Raw genomic sequence first — 17,654 nt, 5'->3', positions numbered from 1 at the left:
GGAAGTTCCTAAGCTGACCTAAGTTGACACACCTGGCATCCCTGTCCTCAAGGGGTTCATAATACTGCAGAGGATGAAAACTAAGGGTGGATGGGAAGGGTGAGTAGTACCATCCGTATGTGAACAAGACATTGAAATCTTTGTTAGTTTGGATCAATTTATCCATCTATCTGCTCACTCACCCATTCTTATATCTTTACCTGACTATTCCTTTCTTCCTATGCTGTCTCCCTACTACCCTTCATCACATACTGAGTGTCCATCATATGCAAAGTGTCATATGAGGTACTCAGCATCTGGGTTTTCACATCTCTCTAGAACCTACATCCTTATCCAAAGAACTCCCCACAAACCTTGGAGGCCCCACCTGGCAGCTGTCCACACCACCGCCCGGTACGCCTGCACACAGCATCGTCTCAGTGACTTCTCCCTGGTATGCATCCTCCGCATTGCACCGGGTGCTGTCAATGACCTGTACGGAAGCCTGCAGCAAGGTGTCAGACATCTCCCCTGGGAGGGTGAAAACACACATTCTCATTCTTATCTTCTATTTCTAGCCCAGGTTAATTCTCTGGGTCACCAAAGCTCTTTGCTTTATGTCAAGAGCCTTGGGGCTTGGTCTTCCAGAATGGGCTCTTCTGAAAGTTGATTCTCTTTCCCATGGTCTATGGGAACTTCTCCCTCATACCAGGACACCTCCTGCCCTACAAGATTTTTTTTTCTAGTAAAGTTTAGCATCATAGGGTCAGTCATGGAGAAAAGAGACCTGGCCCAGGACTTACCTCCATTCTGCTCTGTAGAGCCCCATCCGACAACCCAGAGTGGGGTGGCTGGAGCAAGCTCCTCATCAAAGAAGGGCAGGCAGATGGGCCTGACTTTGCCTATTGGGAACAGAGGAAGAGGAAGTCTCCGTGTTATTGATATTTTTAGAATTGTCTGTATTTTGTTTGGGAGCTTATTGATCTAGGAGAGACTTGGTTAGCAAATTCCTAGAGATAATAAACCAGTGGGCTGTGGGCATACTCTTAATAGGCAAAACCAACCAATCCAAAGCCCACATCACCAGCCACATCCTTGATCTAACTCTCACACACAAATCCAGCATTTTCTTCTTCCCTGCATCACCCCAGAGCCAGGGCCTTGACAACTAAAGGCCAACCTCTTTGGCCTGGAGAATTATTCTCATTGTCGCCTCCCAAGCTCGCTCAAATTCACCTACCCAACCTTGCAGTGCCTTCACCTGGAAACCAGTCAGGCCTCTGGGCTGTGCTCAACCCCCACCCCAACCTGCGCTGACCTGGTGCTCCCCACAGGGCCCCGCATGCCCCCTTCTCTCCGGAACTCTCTCCTTTCAAAGGCTGTCATCTCTGTATCTATCACCTTACCAGGGCTGATTAAAGCAAACGACAGTCAAAAATCTTGAAAGAAAACCAGAGTTCAGGATACCCTGGCAGCTAAGCCCTCCAAGAGGAACCTGCCATTTGTTCTGTGGGACACTAAGAGAAGTAGTATGAAAAAAAAAAGATTTTATGGTCAAATAAGTTTAAAAAATGTGGATTCCAATCAGGCATGGTGGTACATGCCTGTAATCCCAACATTCCGGGAGGCTGAGGCAGGAGGACTGCGACTGCAAGTTTGAGCCTAATTTGGGCAACTTAGAGACTTGGCAAGACCCTACCTCAAAAAAGAGACATAGCTAAGTGTGAAGGCCCTGGGTTCTGTCCTCAGTCACTGCCCCTGAAAAAAGTGGATTTCATACAATACAATAGATCCTTTAAAATACTTTTCATACCTTTAATAAGCGAATACACTCCAAGAATGGAATTACACTCTGACAAACTTCCTAAACTTATTTGACAGGGAAACTCTCTTTTCCCCTGGGTGCCTATGTCCTGTGGTCCCCTCAGGGTTGGAAATACTAATCGGAAAATTACTCAGTATAAGCATGGGGCATCTAACGGAACTGTTCCAAGACTCTATGGGCTGCTTTAGAGTAATGAGCTCCCCACTTGTGCAGCAGCAGTTGAAGCATTGTTGCTTCTGATGCGTTGGCAGGGATATTGTAGAAGCTCTTGGGTGCTGCTTGCATTCGGGGAGTGGACAAGATGATCCTTTAAAAAGGTCCCTCGTAACTCCAAGAGTGGGTGGCTCTGATTCTCATTTGTGCTCCCAGTGGAGGAAAGGGACCTTGGAGGATGCGGGGGTGGGGGATGGTGAGCTGATAGCCGGCAGCTTCAAGGGGGAGGTGACTGTGTGGTACCGGTGACACTGAGATGACGCATGAGTCAGAAATAAATGGGCAAGCTGAGGTCTTGAGAGGGGAAGTGAAGGCGCCCAAGGGCACTAAATGGTCTAGAGGCAGAGTGAGTGCAGAACCGGCGGAGAGGCTTGGGTCTCTGTCCCCAGGTACCACTGTTCACCTGAGAATGTAAGCGGGAGCTGCAGCCTCACGAGGGCGATGTCCTTCTCTTTGGGGTACGAGTTGTTTTGCTCAAGGATGAAGATCTTGGCCACAGGCAGGGCTTGGAAGTTGTCCAGTTTGTCAAAGCCAGCCCTCACCTTCCAGTTGTACAAACTGAGATACTTCCTGTGGGAAGAGACAGCTGGCTTTAAGCTTGAGCCGAACCCAAGGAGGTGTGGGTAAGGGCTGGCTTCCTGGAGCCCTGTGGCGGGCGCCACCTGACACGATGATGAGAGTATGGGGTCTGGGGTACAGAGAGGCAGTCAGAGGAATTACTTTTCAGGAGCTGAGTTCTAAAAGGAGATCTGATTCCTTTTCTTTGGTGAAACTTGCACAGGGAAACTTCTGCCCAGAGGGTTGGGAAAGTGGCTGTTCTATGGCTGAGCCCTGGCGTTCTGACATGCTTCTCATCCTTGTTCTTTTTTGAGACAGGGTTTTGCCATATGTGCAATTCAGGCTGGCCTTGAACTTACTGTGTAGTGCAAACTGGCCTCGAACTTACGATCCTCCTGCCTCAGCCTCCCAAGTACTGGGATAATAGGTGTGTGCCACCACCCCTGGCCTCCCATCCTTTCTCTCTATTCATTGTGGTCAGTCATGTGTGGGTGTGTCTGTCTCCTCCCGCCACACACCAGGTACAGTGTACTGTGCAGTTCTTCCACGAAAGAATTTATAGTGTGTATCAGATCCTCAAAAAGGCTAAGAACCCCTGGCCTGGACTGGGAGTGCCTTGAAGGCAGTGATGGAGTCTGTCTGGTGCACCTGGGTTTGGGTTCTGGCTGGCACTAAGGAGATGTCGAATGAGTGAAAGCCGAGCGGGCATGGTTGTGGCCCTTCCAGAGGCATGGCTGGGTCTATCTCTGCTGGACCCGATGGGAGACTACACCTGTTTAAATTTCTGTATAAAATGAGGGAATAACAGTGATTCTAGATCTTGGAGCCACTTCCTGGAAGACTGGCAAGGAGGGAGTGAGTTTTCAGGATCCCAGGGAGGAGGGATGAGTTTTTAGGGAGTGGAGGATATGGGGGATGGGCTGTGGTGAGTGAGGACCCTGGGTATCTGATGGTTTTCCGCCCAGCAGAGGTCAAGCTTGGTGATCAGCACCCTCTGCTCAGACCCCAGTGCCCAGCAAAGGGCATCATGGCTGCTACACCCTAGCAGCGGTCTCCAGGGGACGGGGAGAGGGCATCGTAAAGTAAGTCAAGGCGGGGCCTTGAGACCTGGGCCCTTACCTGAAGCAGTGGGCTGCTGTGAGGATCCAGTAGGGGTCCAGGATGCTCCCCCCACAGACGTGCTGCTTGTTGTACTGGATACTCACTTGCCAAGGCCAAGAATCCACAGATGCCTCCTCCCCGCCCACCACACGAGGAGTCTTGGCGCTATGCCCACAGGCTGAGCTCAGCAGCAAGGAGGGAGAAGAGGAAGTCAGGCCGAGGGCTGGGGCGGCAGCCTGAGCCTCCACTTTCTCCCTTCAGGACTGGTCCCGGAGGGTGGAAAGGATGGGGCCAGTTTTGAATTGTTCATGGGGAGCTGCTGAATGTCCCAGACCGCGGGCTTTCCCTCAAATTTCTCTGTTGGGTGTGGTTCGGAGTTTAGATTGTGCACACAGGTGTGTCCATTGTGCTGGGAGTTTATGACCTTCCCACTGAACAGGGATGAATGACAAGAGCCTTGCCCAGGCAGAATGTCCTGTGTCCTGAGCTGCTCCCGCTGAGTAACAGTAAACAGATGTGCACAAGCTACTTTGGCATCAGGAAGTGGGAAGAAAGCCCCAGAAATGGGATCTTCCCATCCCAAACTCACCTTTCTCCAAGGTCCTTCTTCCTGTGAAGGGCTGCTCCCTGTCTGCTTGCCTGCCTTCCTCCTCACATCCGTGTATTTTCATATCCAACCCTTGACCGCTATTAAATCCTCCAGTTCCACCTCCCCACCCTGTGCTTTGCCTCTCTGACCCTTCCGGCAGCCCTGCCATGGCGATCTTTGCAACCTCGAGAGGCTGCTGCCCTTTTCCTCCGTGCCTAGCACTGTGCTAGGTGGGGGCTGTCTGATTTGAAGCACTGCCACCTTGCTCACTCTCACAAAGCCCCTTTGTTGACAAGGTGGAGTTTAAACTCTTCCAGGCAGCCTCCTGCTGTCTTAGTTTTGGAGGTGCTGGGATTGAATTCAGGGCCTTGTACACACCAGGCAAGTGCTCTAACACTGAGCTATCCCAGCCCCCTGGCTACATTCCCAGTCTGCTGCTGTCTTTATATAAAGTTTCTTTCTAGCCAGATCAATTTCTTTGTAGCTCCCTGCTGTGGTTGGATATGATTTAAATATGTCTCCCAAAGCTTCATGTCTGAGACCTGGTCATCCTTGGGTCGCCCTTGGGTCACTGAGCAGCTGCCCTCAGAAGAGATTAAGAGAGTTCTCATGGGATCTCAGAGCTCTTAGAGAGTGAGTTGTGATAAGAAACAGCCTGAGCCCTGTGTCCCTGTCTTCCTGTTCTGTGATGTGATTTTTCACTCTTGTATCTGAAGTTAAGCCCTCACCAGAGGGCAAACCAATGGGGCTACTTAATCTTGACCTTTACTCTCCAAAACTGTGAGCTAAAGAAACCTCTTTTCTTTATAAATTTAGCCTGCCTCAGGTATTTCACTACAATAGTGAAAAACTAATACTGTACAGTACACTGAGGCCATGGGCTGTGATCAGATGGTAGAAGGGAGGTCCTAACTCAGCCACTTGAAGGAGAACTAACCTACAAGTCCAAAGGCTGAAGAACAAAAGTTGGGCTGAAGTAGAGTGAAACTTGTTTTCTAGGAGATTTAGGAATGAGGACAGAAAAAAAAAAAAAAGAATGAGGACAAAGGTCTTCCTCCCTGCTTGTTGCTCGCTCAGCCCCAAATCCTCAGAGATAGAGTATACTCACCAAGGCAGTGCAGGGAAACCAGGGAACCTGAGACACAGGGTCTGCAAGAGAACACAGGGTCTTGTGGGTTCCACTTCTCCCTTGGCTGGGAGGAAGGGACTCAGCCCTTCTAACAATGTTGATTTGAGACCCTTCCCAATACCTGGGAAATCTGAAACCTGCATAATGGGGACTCTATGGAAACTGCGGTAACACTCGCTGCAATTTGATTTTATTCAACACTCCCATTAATGAGCATCTACTATGTGCAGGGAGGGCTCTGCCCAGTTCAAAGAACAGGTCAGGGTCCTGGCAGCCTGAGCAGGAAAAGAACAGTGCACAGAACAGAATTTGCTGTGCTGCAGGCTCTCCAAATGGAAGAATGAGATTTTAATGGCATTCGAGGCTAACAGTCATTCTACTAACACTGTCTTTTTCAAGATTTACTCTGATGAATAAGCAGCCCTCAGAAACAACCTTGAATGCTAAGGAGCCAGCATCCTCTCCAAACTACCCTGCTGCAGTGTGACAGACTTCATTTGGATGCTGTGTTCTGCAGCAGGGCAGTGAGGTGAGAGTTACGGGGTCTCTTCCCTGCAACACTGGGAACGTGGGGAAGTCCTGCCTTGGCTTGGGTAAGTGGTGGGAAAAGACAAAGTGACTTTTGCAAAGTGGCTTATTGGGCAACTCATTAGGGGACCTAAGGCAGTAGCAAGAGACATTTGGCTTTATATTCAGATTGATAGAAAGGCCAGTTTATTCACCTTTCTGCCTTTGGGTAGGTAGGATGGCACACTTTGTCCAGCTGTTCATGGTGTTAAAAAAGTCAACACAGAAAACCTCCCAGAAATGTGATGCTATAGCTGCACTTAATCATCTATAGCTCTGGAAAAGAGTTCTTGTTGTCTGGCTTATGTTCCTCTTGCTGCTGGTCTCTTTAGGCTGAGCTCGCTACAGCCCTCGCAGCCTCCACGCATGGCCTTTGCAGGTCAGAAGGGGATCCATCACTTACCCGCTTGAGTTCTGCACCTGAAGCTCTTGGCTGTTTTCTGTGACTTCAACGACATCCAGATCCTGGTCCCAGCTATTCTTCACAGCTTGGAAAGTGGGCTGGCTGTGGGAGGGAGTAAGAGCTGGGAGCTGGGGGGAGGCGAGAACAAGATGGTAGGGCAGCCTGCGCTCGCAGGAGAGAGGGTGGCAGAGAATGGCGGTGGAGAACAAGGAGTAGAGGTGGTCTTGGCCAGTGGGGTGGGATATGTTTTGCTATACAATAAGGACTTCCCCTTGGCATCCTGGACTCAACCCTGGGCACATTGCTCATGTGCCCTTGCTTTCTTTGCTGGGGATTCCTACTCCGGAACCCAGAGCTGCAGAGAAACATTAGAGATCCTCTTTCTTAATATCTAGCTCTGTCCCTGGTTCAAAGGTCCCAGCAGGATTTTCTGTTATCTCTCTGAGCCTCAGTTTTCTTCTTGGCAAAAGTTTGAATGGACCGGTTGACCCCTAGGGTCACACCTATGGCTTTGTGGGACAAGAAGTGATTCCAATCCAGGCAGAGGAAAGAAAGTAGAGAAATCTGAGTAGAGAAATCTAGCCCAAGAGAGACAATGTTGGAAATGGACATTCCCAGGAAAGTTGCGGTCTGTTCATCAATTATAGCCTGATCAGTAATTCTAATGAAATTTGATTAGGTAGGGTCCTAGAGCTAGGTGGTTTGATGCCTTAGTGATCTCCAGAAGGGCGGAAATGCCTGGAGCCTGTCATCTTGAGAACCCCAGGAGATATCCAGGTTTCATAATCTAGCCTCAGCCTGCTGGGCCAGGCACAGCTGTCGCTGCAGTTGGCTGGACTGCAGTGGGAGGAGGGGCTGGCTGCAGCCAGGCTGGATCACGGCAGCTGCAGGAGGAGCGAGAGTAACAGAGACCAGGCATGCCTTCCAATCACCTTGAAAATGAAGGTGCAGAGTGTCCTTTCTAGAGGGTACTGGGGGTTGCGCCCATGGATGGTGGAAATCAGCAGAAGCCTGATAACTAGAGAGTAGAGAGAGCATGTAGGTCAGGCTGATTTGTAAAGGCTGCCTGGAGCATTTATTGAAAAGGACCTTGAAGCTGCTTTAGGAATCTATGGGATAGAGATCTGTGATTGGTTGGTGATGTCTGCCTAGCAGTTATTATCTCATCCTTGGGCCCAGTTTCTCAGAATCCTGAAGTTTGGTGCCTGCCAGGGAGAGGCTGTCCCACCCCGCAAATGTGCTCTTTCCCTTCTCCAGGTTGGCTCTTTGAGTGATCAGTGGTCTCTCGTTCCCTCCCTTACACATGAAGCCCTGAGAGAAGAGAGAATTTCCTGATGTACAAACCCAAGATCCCCCCACCCCTCAAATGAGGGGTCTTGGGCACAGATCTAGTTCTCTACCTCCAAGCTATTATAAGTAAGTTACTTTCTCTGAGCCTATTTACAACATAGATATATTAATAACTATGTTTTTGGTTTTCTGCCAAGAGCCAATGAATATACATATATATAATGCTAATTATCCTTTTTAAAATTATGTACCTTCTATCCACTCCAGATTTGGAACTGCTTTTGGAATTTGTGGAGAGAGCTGGGATTGCTGTTGATGGGGCCCAGTGAAATCAGGATAATTTTGATTAAATTTTAACCAATGGGATTTTGATAAGTAAATTAGACTTTGGCATGACTGGACAGGGGAAGCTTCTTCCAAAGGACAAAGGAGTAAGGACTGAGGAGTAAAGACAAAAAGAGGACTATAGAAGAGCTGGAACTCTGTGTGTGCTTGGTGTGTGTCAGTGTATGTGTGAGTGTGCATGTATGGATATGTGCTATGTGTCAGTGTATGTGTGAGTGTACCTGCATATGGATGTGTGTGTGTGTGTGAGTGGGTGTATGTTGGAATGGGCCACATACATTCTTTTGTTGGCATCCCATACTCATCCTATGAGGCTGGAAATACTTCCCCTGATTAACTCTTGAAGAAACTGAGGCTGAAGAGCTTTATCTTCACGTTACTTGCAAGTGAAAGTGCTGGGAATCAAAAGCCTGACTGTCTGTGTTTTAAAGACAGGAGGAGAGAACAGGGAAAGGAAGAAGAGGATGCGAAGAGGAGGGAAGGAAAAAGGAGAGAGGAGAATGCAGGGGCAAAGTGACAGCCTCTGAAGGCCTGGGTGGATACCTGTCATAGCCCATCTGTCTACAGGCGGTCTTGGCCAGAGCTTCTGTGAAGCTGTCATAACAGGCAGAGGCCCAGTTCCCTGTGGCTGGGTTCAGCACCTGCAGGGTGGATCGGTCCTTGGAGAGGCGGACTGGGAGGGGAGGAGCCTGGGTCAGCTGGAGGTAGGGGCCCCTCTGGCCCAGCCCCTCTGAACTCATCTTGAGACCAGCTCAACTTCCCCCAGCACAGAACTGGGGACATCGTGAGCACTGATACTTTTAAGATAAAGGGAAGTTCCTCCATCTCACTCTGTTTAAGCTTCACTGTGACAGTAGCTAGAGCACATACACCTTCTGATATCAATCTCCATTTTGACCTCTTCCCCTGGCACAATGAGTAATATCGCTTCCTTTTGCTCTTATCAGTTTTCATGAACAGATACATGGTCATGACCATGGTCTACCCATGGTCCACACAGCTTGCTTAGCCTGGGGGGCATCTCAGCCAGGGACCTAGGTGCTTCTCCTAGGTCAGGGTGGAGGTCAGGTGAGAAGTTCTGTTGGGAGTAGATGGCAGGTGCTCAGAGGCATTTGAATTTAATAAAAAAGAGCAAACTACACAGGAAGTCACTCAGCTCTGTCTCATCACCCATCTCTTTGGCTTTTTCTCTTCAGAGTCCAGGTACCAGATCAAGAAATAATATGGTTTTAATGCTCCATCTATCTCATGTTCCTTTGAAGGGCTGGTTACATAGCATGTTACAGTAAACACTAATTAACTGAAAGATCACTAGCTGGTTGGATAGTCTGACATTCTCCTTTCTTCTCTTGAAATAAGAGATTTCATAGGAAGGAGAAACTCTCCAAGGTCAATCAAGTTAGTCCTCCTTCTCAAAATCAAGCAGGTAAAACAGGAGTGAGACAGGCTCAGCTACAATTGCCTGTCCCCTCATCCAATCTTAAACAGAGTGTGTGCTCTTTGTTACATGCTAGAATCTAGAGATAGACACAGCAGGGTCCTGCTCTGGTGAACCCTATTCTATGGGGATACCAAGTCAGTATGCTGGTGCTGTGTGTGACCCAGGGGGCCTGAGCACATTTCTTGCTGGGTCCACTCCTCTCATACCCTGTCCCCACCAGGACTCACCTGTCACAGCAGGCTGCTCAGGGAAGCCCTTGACACAGGGTTCTTCATCCTCTGCTGAGGCACAGTCGGGGTGGCCGTCACATACCTGCTCCCTCGGGATGAGGTGCAGAGAGTGCTGGCACATGAAGTAGTATTTATCGAGGATCACCTTGACTGGAAGGCAAGCACAAAGAGGTGCAGAGAGGGTTAAGGGTCGTGCAGGCAGCCGGGGCAGGGAGACGCTGTGTTTTTCTGCAAGTTAATACTTGGTTTGGAAACAGGCAGATATGGGTCCAAGGCTGAGTTCTGCTGCTTAGTAGCAGATCTATCTGGTCCTGATAGTTTCTTTATTGGAAAAGTGGAGAAAATAACACAGGCCCGTCTCTAAGGTGGCAGAGGAGTCCAGAGTGAGAATGTATGTGGGGGATATTGAGAAATGGGTTCTGCAGGTCTCTTACTCTGAGCTCTGGCTTAGGTAATGATGCAGAAGATGATTGGACCCAAGACCTGCTTCTGGCTCTGCTACTTACGGTGTGCAGCCTTATACCATTCACTTCCCCAGCTAGGAATCAGTTTCCCCCTCTGTGCCACGGAAGGATAGTACCTATCTCACAGGCTGGTGAGAAAAGTGGTAAGCTGGTAGTTGTGAAAATGTCTTGTAACTCTTAAGTGTAGTTCTAGAGGCAGGTGTTTTTATCTGGGATTGAAAGACTCATGAAGAGATTCATGTTCAGTTTTCTGCCTGCTGTTTAAAGATTCTGCCAGGTGCATTCACTTCTGTTTCTCCTGTGCCATTTTAGGTCGACAGGAATGCATTTAGTGTAATCAATCCCTTAGGGAACAGATATTTCCAAAGGTTTCTTTGGTGACGACAGCCAGATACCTTGGTAGGAAGGAACTCCTCTTTCCTAAGTGGATTCTCTCCAGTATAGCATCAGTCCCAACTGGTCCTAACAGTGGTGGCAGTGGGTCTCTGATGTCCTCCACTTGTCACTGTGCCAGTAAATTTCCATACTGTTCCTCATGCATCCTGGCAACAACCTCAGAAGAGAGGTGTCACTCTAACTTATGTCACCAATAAGGAGACGGAAGATGGAAGGGTTAGGGCTTATTTCCCAAAGCCTCACAGTGCCCACGTGGTAAAGCCAACATCTGTCTACCTCCCATCTGAAGATGGAACCTACTGGCCCTGATGCTCCTTTCTTGAGTGAAGTAAAGGAGAAAGAGCAGGCCAGGAATTTCCTAGACCTTTCAAGTTTGGTTCATGATTAGGAGCCAGAGTAAGGCAGGATCATCCCAGCCTTCTGGGACAAAACCAGGAAACAGGGTCAGCAGTTCATTGCTCAGGAGCCAAAGTATTGAGAGAGCCTAGACCAGGGTGAAGGATTTGTTTGCCACCTCTGATTTCAGAATTGGGAGGACCCAGGGCATGGAAACCATGCAGGGCCTTCTGAGATAGCAAGAGCCCAACTCTAAATTATGACTTGCTGCCTTTCTGGCTTCCCTTGGACAAATTTGGCCTCTTCTCCTTCCACTGTGGCAGAACATATGCTCAGAGAAAGCAAGCTTGTTTTAATATTAGTCTGAATAAAACAAGCTTGTTTTAATATTAGCAGATCTGCGAGGCACTGTAGATCCACCATTGTAATTTGGACCTCGAGTGTTCCCCAGAGGCTTGATCCCCAGGACAGTGTTAGTGGAAGGTGGTGGAATCTCTAGAATGGGGTCTAGTGGAAGGTCTTTAGTTTGCCGGGGGCATTTTTTCTAAGGAGATCATGGTACCGCACCCTTTCCTCTTGCTTCCTGACTTGTGAGTGTAAGGGGATTTGCTCTGCCTTATAGTCCTGCTGTGATGTGCTACCTCAACATGGGCTCAAAAGCAGTGGGGCAAACTGATCATGAACAGGAACCTCCAAAACACTGAGCCAAAATGACCTCTTTCTCTTTATAAGTTGATTATCTCAGGTATTTTGTTATAGTAGTAGACAGCTGACTAACACAATCACTGTCATGTCAGGCCAGCCAAGGTCAAGAAGAAATGATTTGGAGTTGTTTGTTTTTCACACCCATCCAAGGCTCTCAGGGCTTTAGGTGGTATTTATGTTGTGGATCTGCGTTTCTACTGCCATGAGGTGGGACTGGATCTGTTTAGTCAGAGGCCTGAGTCACATCTCAGCAAGCTGTGTGATGACACACACTTTTGCACAGCTTGGTTTTTTATCCATACTATCTCCTCGGTGCTCATGATATTGCTGGGAGGAAGGCAGGACATTTTACAGGTGAAGAGTTTGAGAGTAAGAGAGATTGAGGGCCCATTTATGTGCCCTCAAGTGGCATAGCTGCAAGTGATAGAACCAGGTTTCTGTCCCCATTGTCCTCATTCCTAGTCTGGTCTCCTGGGCCTGAGTTCTGGTTGTGGTCAGTACCTTGCTGTGTCTGTGAGGTTGATGAAGGTAAGGATTCAGTTGCAGAGTGTGGGAGCTAGGAAGGGTAGTGGGAATCACCACTCACATAGTTTAATCTTATTTGTCACAGAGTGGGCTGCTCAGGGTTACACTGGGGCTCAGACGTTCACAATGATGAAGACAGAGCTGAAGGTGGGGAGGGGTTCCACCTTCCCTGATGACTCCTCTGTGTCTCCCTGGCAGAAATGTTTCTTGTCCTGGCAGCCCCAAGAGCTGCTCAGACCCACAAGCTGTCAATCTGCAGGAGGAGGGAGGGGCAGTGCCCTGCAATTGCTTGCGTGGGTTTGTGATGTGTGTCACGTGTGAAGGAGAAATCTGGGCTAGATGGGGAGAGATGGATGGGAGCTGAGTTCATCTTCCCCTTTCACTCTTAGAAGAAGGCTGCCTTCAAAGAAGAGGTGGATGTGCTTTTCCTTTTTGTTTTTGCACAGCTTTATGTAGATCACCCATCTCTGACTGTGGGGGTGGAGGATGGAGGTGTAGCTGCCACCTACAGCTCCGGGTAAATGAGGGAGGGTACCGTCACCTATTCAGGGGGCAAAAGCTGGTTAGGGGCTGTAACTTACTGAGGACAGCCACAATGACGATGACCATCAGGCTCAGCAGTACTGCGATGATGGGGATCCCCACCTTTTTGAAGGTCTCCTTTGGGGTCCGGGGCTTGCATGGCGGGATGGCACCTGCAGGACATATGAAGCAGAGGGGTGAAGCATGCTCTCAGTTCTTGGAGCCTCCCCAGCCTGTGGCAGGATTGCCTTGGGGACAGTCTTGGCTTATGCTGGAGGGTTATTCCAAAAGAGGAGGCCACCCCACCTGTCCCTTCCCCGGGGTTACCCTTCTCTCGTAAGCACTCTGCCAGTGAGTCTGCAGCCCATGCTGTCCTCCTGTCTTGCCCTACCCCTGTGATGGAGAACCTTTTCAAGACTGAGTACCCAACCTGCAACCCAAAAGCCACTTATTTATTGCAAAGTGCCAACATGGCAATTAAACCTAAATACTGAGGTTTTAGTTTAGAAAAAGCAGCTCACACACTAACATCTTTTGTCTTAAAAGGAAAACACAATAGCATGCATTTCACAGGTTCACCACCACTCTCCTCGCCTGTCCGAGGATATCAGCCTGTTCGGTCTGCTCTGAGCCTGCCCTGGGACAGGCCAAGTCCTGCATGAACATGAAGGTGTATTCATTGTGCTGTCATTTATCCTTTTCCTGACTTGCTGATAAATTTTAAAATCTTTCTATTTTTAATTGACAGTTATACATATTTATGGGCTACAGTATGACATTTCAATACATGTATATAATGTATGACGATAGGATTAGGTTAGTTGATATAGCTATCATCTCAGTCATTTGTTATTTCTTTGTGTTGGGAACATTCAAAAATTCTTTTGAAATATAATTAATTGTTAAATACAGTTCTCTACTGTGCTATAGAACATTAGACGTATTCCTTTTATCCCCGATTTATTTTTTGGTTAAACTATAAGATCCAGGAAGGTAGAGCCCTCTAGCACTGTGAAAGCTGAGAGTAGAGGCTTAATAAAAGGATGCAACCAGAGGGCCTCCATCTTTGTCAGTCAACAAACAATAAGTCCTTGCACTTTCCTTGTCTTTGTGTGTGTGTATGTGTGTGTGTGTGTGTGTGTGTGTGTATGTGTGTGTGTTTTTCTAGGGGTTGAATCCAGGGTCAGTCCTTGCACTGAACTACATCTACAACACTTTTGTATTTTTTATTTTGAGACAGTGTCTTGCTAAGTTGCCCAGGCTGGGTTTGAACGTGGAATCTTCCTGTCTCAGCATCCTGGAGTACTAGAATTATAGGTAATATCACACTGGGGTGTTCTTGTCTTTAAGGAAATTACAGTCTGGAGAAAGGGCAGACAGGGACACGGACGGAAGTGTGGAAGGTGGCGTGTGTTATACTAGAGACACCATCAAAGGTAGGCCAAGGATGGCTTCTTGAGCAGGCAGTACTTAGACATAGGTGGAGATGGTGAATGGAGTCGCTGGACCAGCCCAGGCACTACATGGAGTGGGAACTGTGAGTGGCCTGTGACGTAGAATCTGAGGTGAATCAAAGCATGTTAGGAAGCAGGAAAACAAAGGCAGTTTGTGAAACCCTTGAAAGCCATGCTGAAGACTGGGTTTTATCCTGAAGACAGTGAGTTTTGAGCCGCAGAGAAACATGATCAAATTAGTATTTAGAAGGAGGAATCATTTATCAGGGAAGAGGTGGACTGAAGCAAAGGATTAGGAGATGAGGTAGGAGCCCATTGCAGCCTACAACAGGTAATAATTACACGTACACCTCCCCTGGCTGTTCAAGGAGGTGGGACACGGGGATGACTGTGAAAAGTTAGATTCTCAGTAAGTAGCAGAGGCATGTTCTTTCCAGTCCCCTCTCCTTGCACACAAATAAGCTGGGAAGGTGCTGTGTGGACCTCTCCTCCAGGAAGAGCTAGGGCAGGAAGTAAGGTAGCCGGAGAGACCTAAGCAAGCAATAGGCTGGTCCTATGAAATAGTGCATATTTCACATGTTTTGTTTGTTTCCTGTCTCCCTTCTCCAAATGAAGATTGCAGGAAGACAGGACTTTGTGCATTACTGAGTCCCCTGTGCCTAAAACAGCATCCGGCAGACAGCACCTGCCCTGCAGGAGGTGCTCACCAAGTGTTTGTTGAATGAATGGTCTCCTAAACACATTCCTTCTATCTTTCTTCAGATCTCATTTTCTTCCATTTTGAATGATAGCTAGTCACCTGTCTGGTTCTGTCCTTTTCCTCTGCTCTTCAAAAGCAGAGAATGGCATCCTGCCAGAATTTGGTGTTCAGTAAATGCTAATATTAATGAATCTGTTTTAAAGGAAACCGGAAACTTCACATTTTCCTAAAAGAGAGTTTTTAACCTTGGACATAGGGGCCATGTGCTGGGGAGGTGGGCTGGAAGTGGTATTGCCTATTGTAAATTGCTAGGACCTGGCACAAAATAGGTTATCAATAACGCTAGCTCTTTAACATGTTAGCAAGAAGTCTTCAGAATTATCCCCTCTCCTGTGGATGTGACATTTTGTTTTGTTTTTGTTTTTTTTTTTCCTGTGGCACTGGGAATTGAACTCAGGACCTTGTGCTTGACAGGCAGGAATTTATACCACTGAGCTACATTCCCAGCCCTTGACATTTTGTTCATTCTTGCATCTGTGGTTTACTTATTGAGCTCCTACTCCTGGGGACATTTTCTAGGTTTATTTTCTTGGGGAGTGAATGACCTGTAGGGGGCATTGAGTCCCTGTGTCCAGGGCCCAAGGTCTCTGCCTCCAGGGTGTTGTCTGGGTTGGAAAATAGTCATATATTTTGCATTGTCATATATATTTTGCATACAATCATAAAATAATCATACATTTTGCATTAATAGATTTAACCATTTTCCAAAGTATTTGCGTGAATTTACATCCAAAAAGCAGTGTATGAAATTTCCAGTTGCTCCACATCCTCATCAACACCTAATATTGCCAGCTTTTTAAATTTTAGCTATTCTGATGTCTATGTAGAGCTATTTCACTAAAGTTCAAATTTGCATTATATTGCATTTGCATTTGTGTTTAACGCAAATTTTCATTTGCATTAAGTGAGGGATGGTACCCTCCCTCATTTACCCAGAGCTGTAAGTGGCAGGGTTGTCCTGCTTTCCCTAGCAGGAAGGGAAGGGGCTTCATATCTTGTTTAAGTTCATGAACTCCCTGAGCTATGAATGGCCTCCCCCCTGCTACTGATCCTTCTTCCGTCTGTCTGCCCAGTGCTGCTGGACAGAGCTTCCTAAAAGACAGCTTCTTTCCCCTGGCTCCCTGTGATCTCCTCATCCAGACTGCACTCTTCCCTATGCTTTCAAAGTCAGTGTCACTTGGCTTCCCTCTCCTGGCCTAAGGGACTTCCATAGCCAGTCCTCGCCAGTCCCCAGCTCTGCATTGGTGGGTCTGCTCCTTGATCTGGAATGACCCTATCAATCTTCACCTGTGAGTCTGGAGAGCTTGGGCTCTTCCCTTCTCCCCTGAGACTTCCTCACTCCCTTCTGTCTGCTGACAATTGACTCATCCTCTAGGACCTGGCCCATGGTGCCATCCCCAACCACTTGAACAGCTTGAACTGTTCACTTCCTCCATTCCAGGAATTTGTAGCAGATTCAGCTCATTTTCTAGTCTGATGGTTCTCAGGCTTACTCAATGGGTGGAGCCTGAGAGAGCCCGGTGTTCTTTGGGGTCACCATGGTCTACTGATCTACTAAATTCCAAAGTATAACAAGTCACCATTTTTACTTGCTGAAGATTCCATCATTTGTGCTCTTATTAACTTGTGACCCTGAACTGAGAAATCAGCTGTCAAGGTAAGTAGGATCAACCATTTTCTTATTGATCTGTCCATATTAATTTGTGCTTTATTTGTTTTGCTGATCCAGTGAGCTGTGTCAAGAATAGATATCAATGGTTTAAGAAAATGTAACATACACTGTTTGTGGTAATGTGAATTCATACAAAAGCTTTGGAAAATGGTTTAGTTAAATCTACTAATTGTAAAACATATGATTAGTCTATGATTTATTTACACAACAACTCTGATCCAGGGTATAGCCAAATGCAACACTTAAAGTTGGGAATATTCTGTGTATTGGCTTATTTTTCTATAGCAAATCAGGCAAATATTGCCATTTTCTTTCCTCCCAGTGAAAACATTGACCAGCTTGTTTCTTGGCAGCATGAATAGCCTGTGAACTCCATGAAGGCTGATTGTCTTACTGCTATGGCCCAGCAGCAGCCCAGGCCCTGGCACAGTGATGGAACTGGGGAATCTTTGCCCTTGGAGTTTTTGGTTTGTTAATCCTGTTTCCCCAGAGACTAGGCCTCCTACTTCTAGAATGAATACTGGGACTTAGTATCATTGAATGCTGGGTCGATGGGAGCTGGACGTCATCTACTCCATTTGGCAGGAGGGGGAAGGTTGTGAGGGCCATATGAGAGTAGTTCAATGTCTGCCTGGTGACTGATACTCAGAGGCTGAAGGAGACAAAGGAAAGCTGGACTGAGCTTACCACGGTTGTTCAGGGGATGGTCACTGTCAGGATCCTGTAATGAAGGAAAAACAGTGAATTGAGTGAGGGAACCTCTAAGGCTAGGGCTAGTAGCCTACAGGAGATCCTTGGTTCTTGTGTGCATTCCCTTCATCCTGCTAAATCTAAGTGGGGATTTCTGTGAGAGCTACATAATTGGTTCAAGATAAAAAATTCAGTCATGTACCTATTTGACCTAGCCTAACTAGCTTACTAATTTTAGCAATTAGTTAGCAATTATTGAAACCACTAGTTGCTAATTGTGTGTATTGCTGAATTTCTCAAGATAATTCTGCCTTATCTGTTTTTGTCAATAGTTTGCCTAGTTTCACAGATAATATATTTCTGTTAAAAACTCAGATACTTTACAAGTGGCTAATAAATCCTAGCATGTGGGAGGCAAGAGGATTGCTGTGAGTTAGAGGCCAGCCTGGGCTACAAAGTG

General features: G+C 47.4%; 1 protein-coding gene across 1 annotated transcript in view; it reads right to left on the bottom strand.

The window, feature by feature from the left end:
- Tmprss4 (transmembrane protease, serine 4) overlaps window positions 1–17,654 on the bottom strand; it is a 33,812-nt gene that overhangs the window by 1,422 nt on the left and 14,736 nt on the right. The window contains exons 2-11 of the mRNA XM_005378227.1: window positions 17,192–17,225; window positions 12,678–12,791; window positions 9,668–9,820; window positions 8,543–8,672; window positions 6,365–6,466; window positions 5,374–5,414; window positions 3,695–3,854; window positions 2,421–2,587; window positions 783–881; window positions 368–510 (exon numbers count right to left, since the gene is read on the bottom strand). Coding sequence (XP_005378284.1) covers window positions 368–510; window positions 783–881; window positions 2,421–2,587; window positions 3,695–3,854; window positions 5,374–5,414; window positions 6,365–6,466; window positions 8,543–8,672; window positions 9,668–9,820; window positions 12,678–12,791; window positions 17,192–17,225 — 1,143 coding nt within the window. The remainder of the gene's footprint in view (window positions 1–367; window positions 511–782; window positions 882–2,420; window positions 2,588–3,694; window positions 3,855–5,373; window positions 5,415–6,364; window positions 6,467–8,542; window positions 8,673–9,667; window positions 9,821–12,677; window positions 12,792–17,191; window positions 17,226–17,654) is intronic.

Source organism: Chinchilla lanigera, unplaced genomic scaffold, assembly GCF_000276665.1.
Source record: "Chinchilla lanigera isolate Chin_1 unplaced genomic scaffold, ChiLan1.0 scaffold00011, whole genome shotgun sequence".
NCBI lineage: Eukaryota > Metazoa > Chordata > Mammalia > Rodentia > Chinchillidae > Chinchilla > Chinchilla lanigera.
The sequence above is the reverse complement of the archived record's forward strand: the minus strand, read 5'-3'. Positions and strand labels throughout refer to the sequence as shown.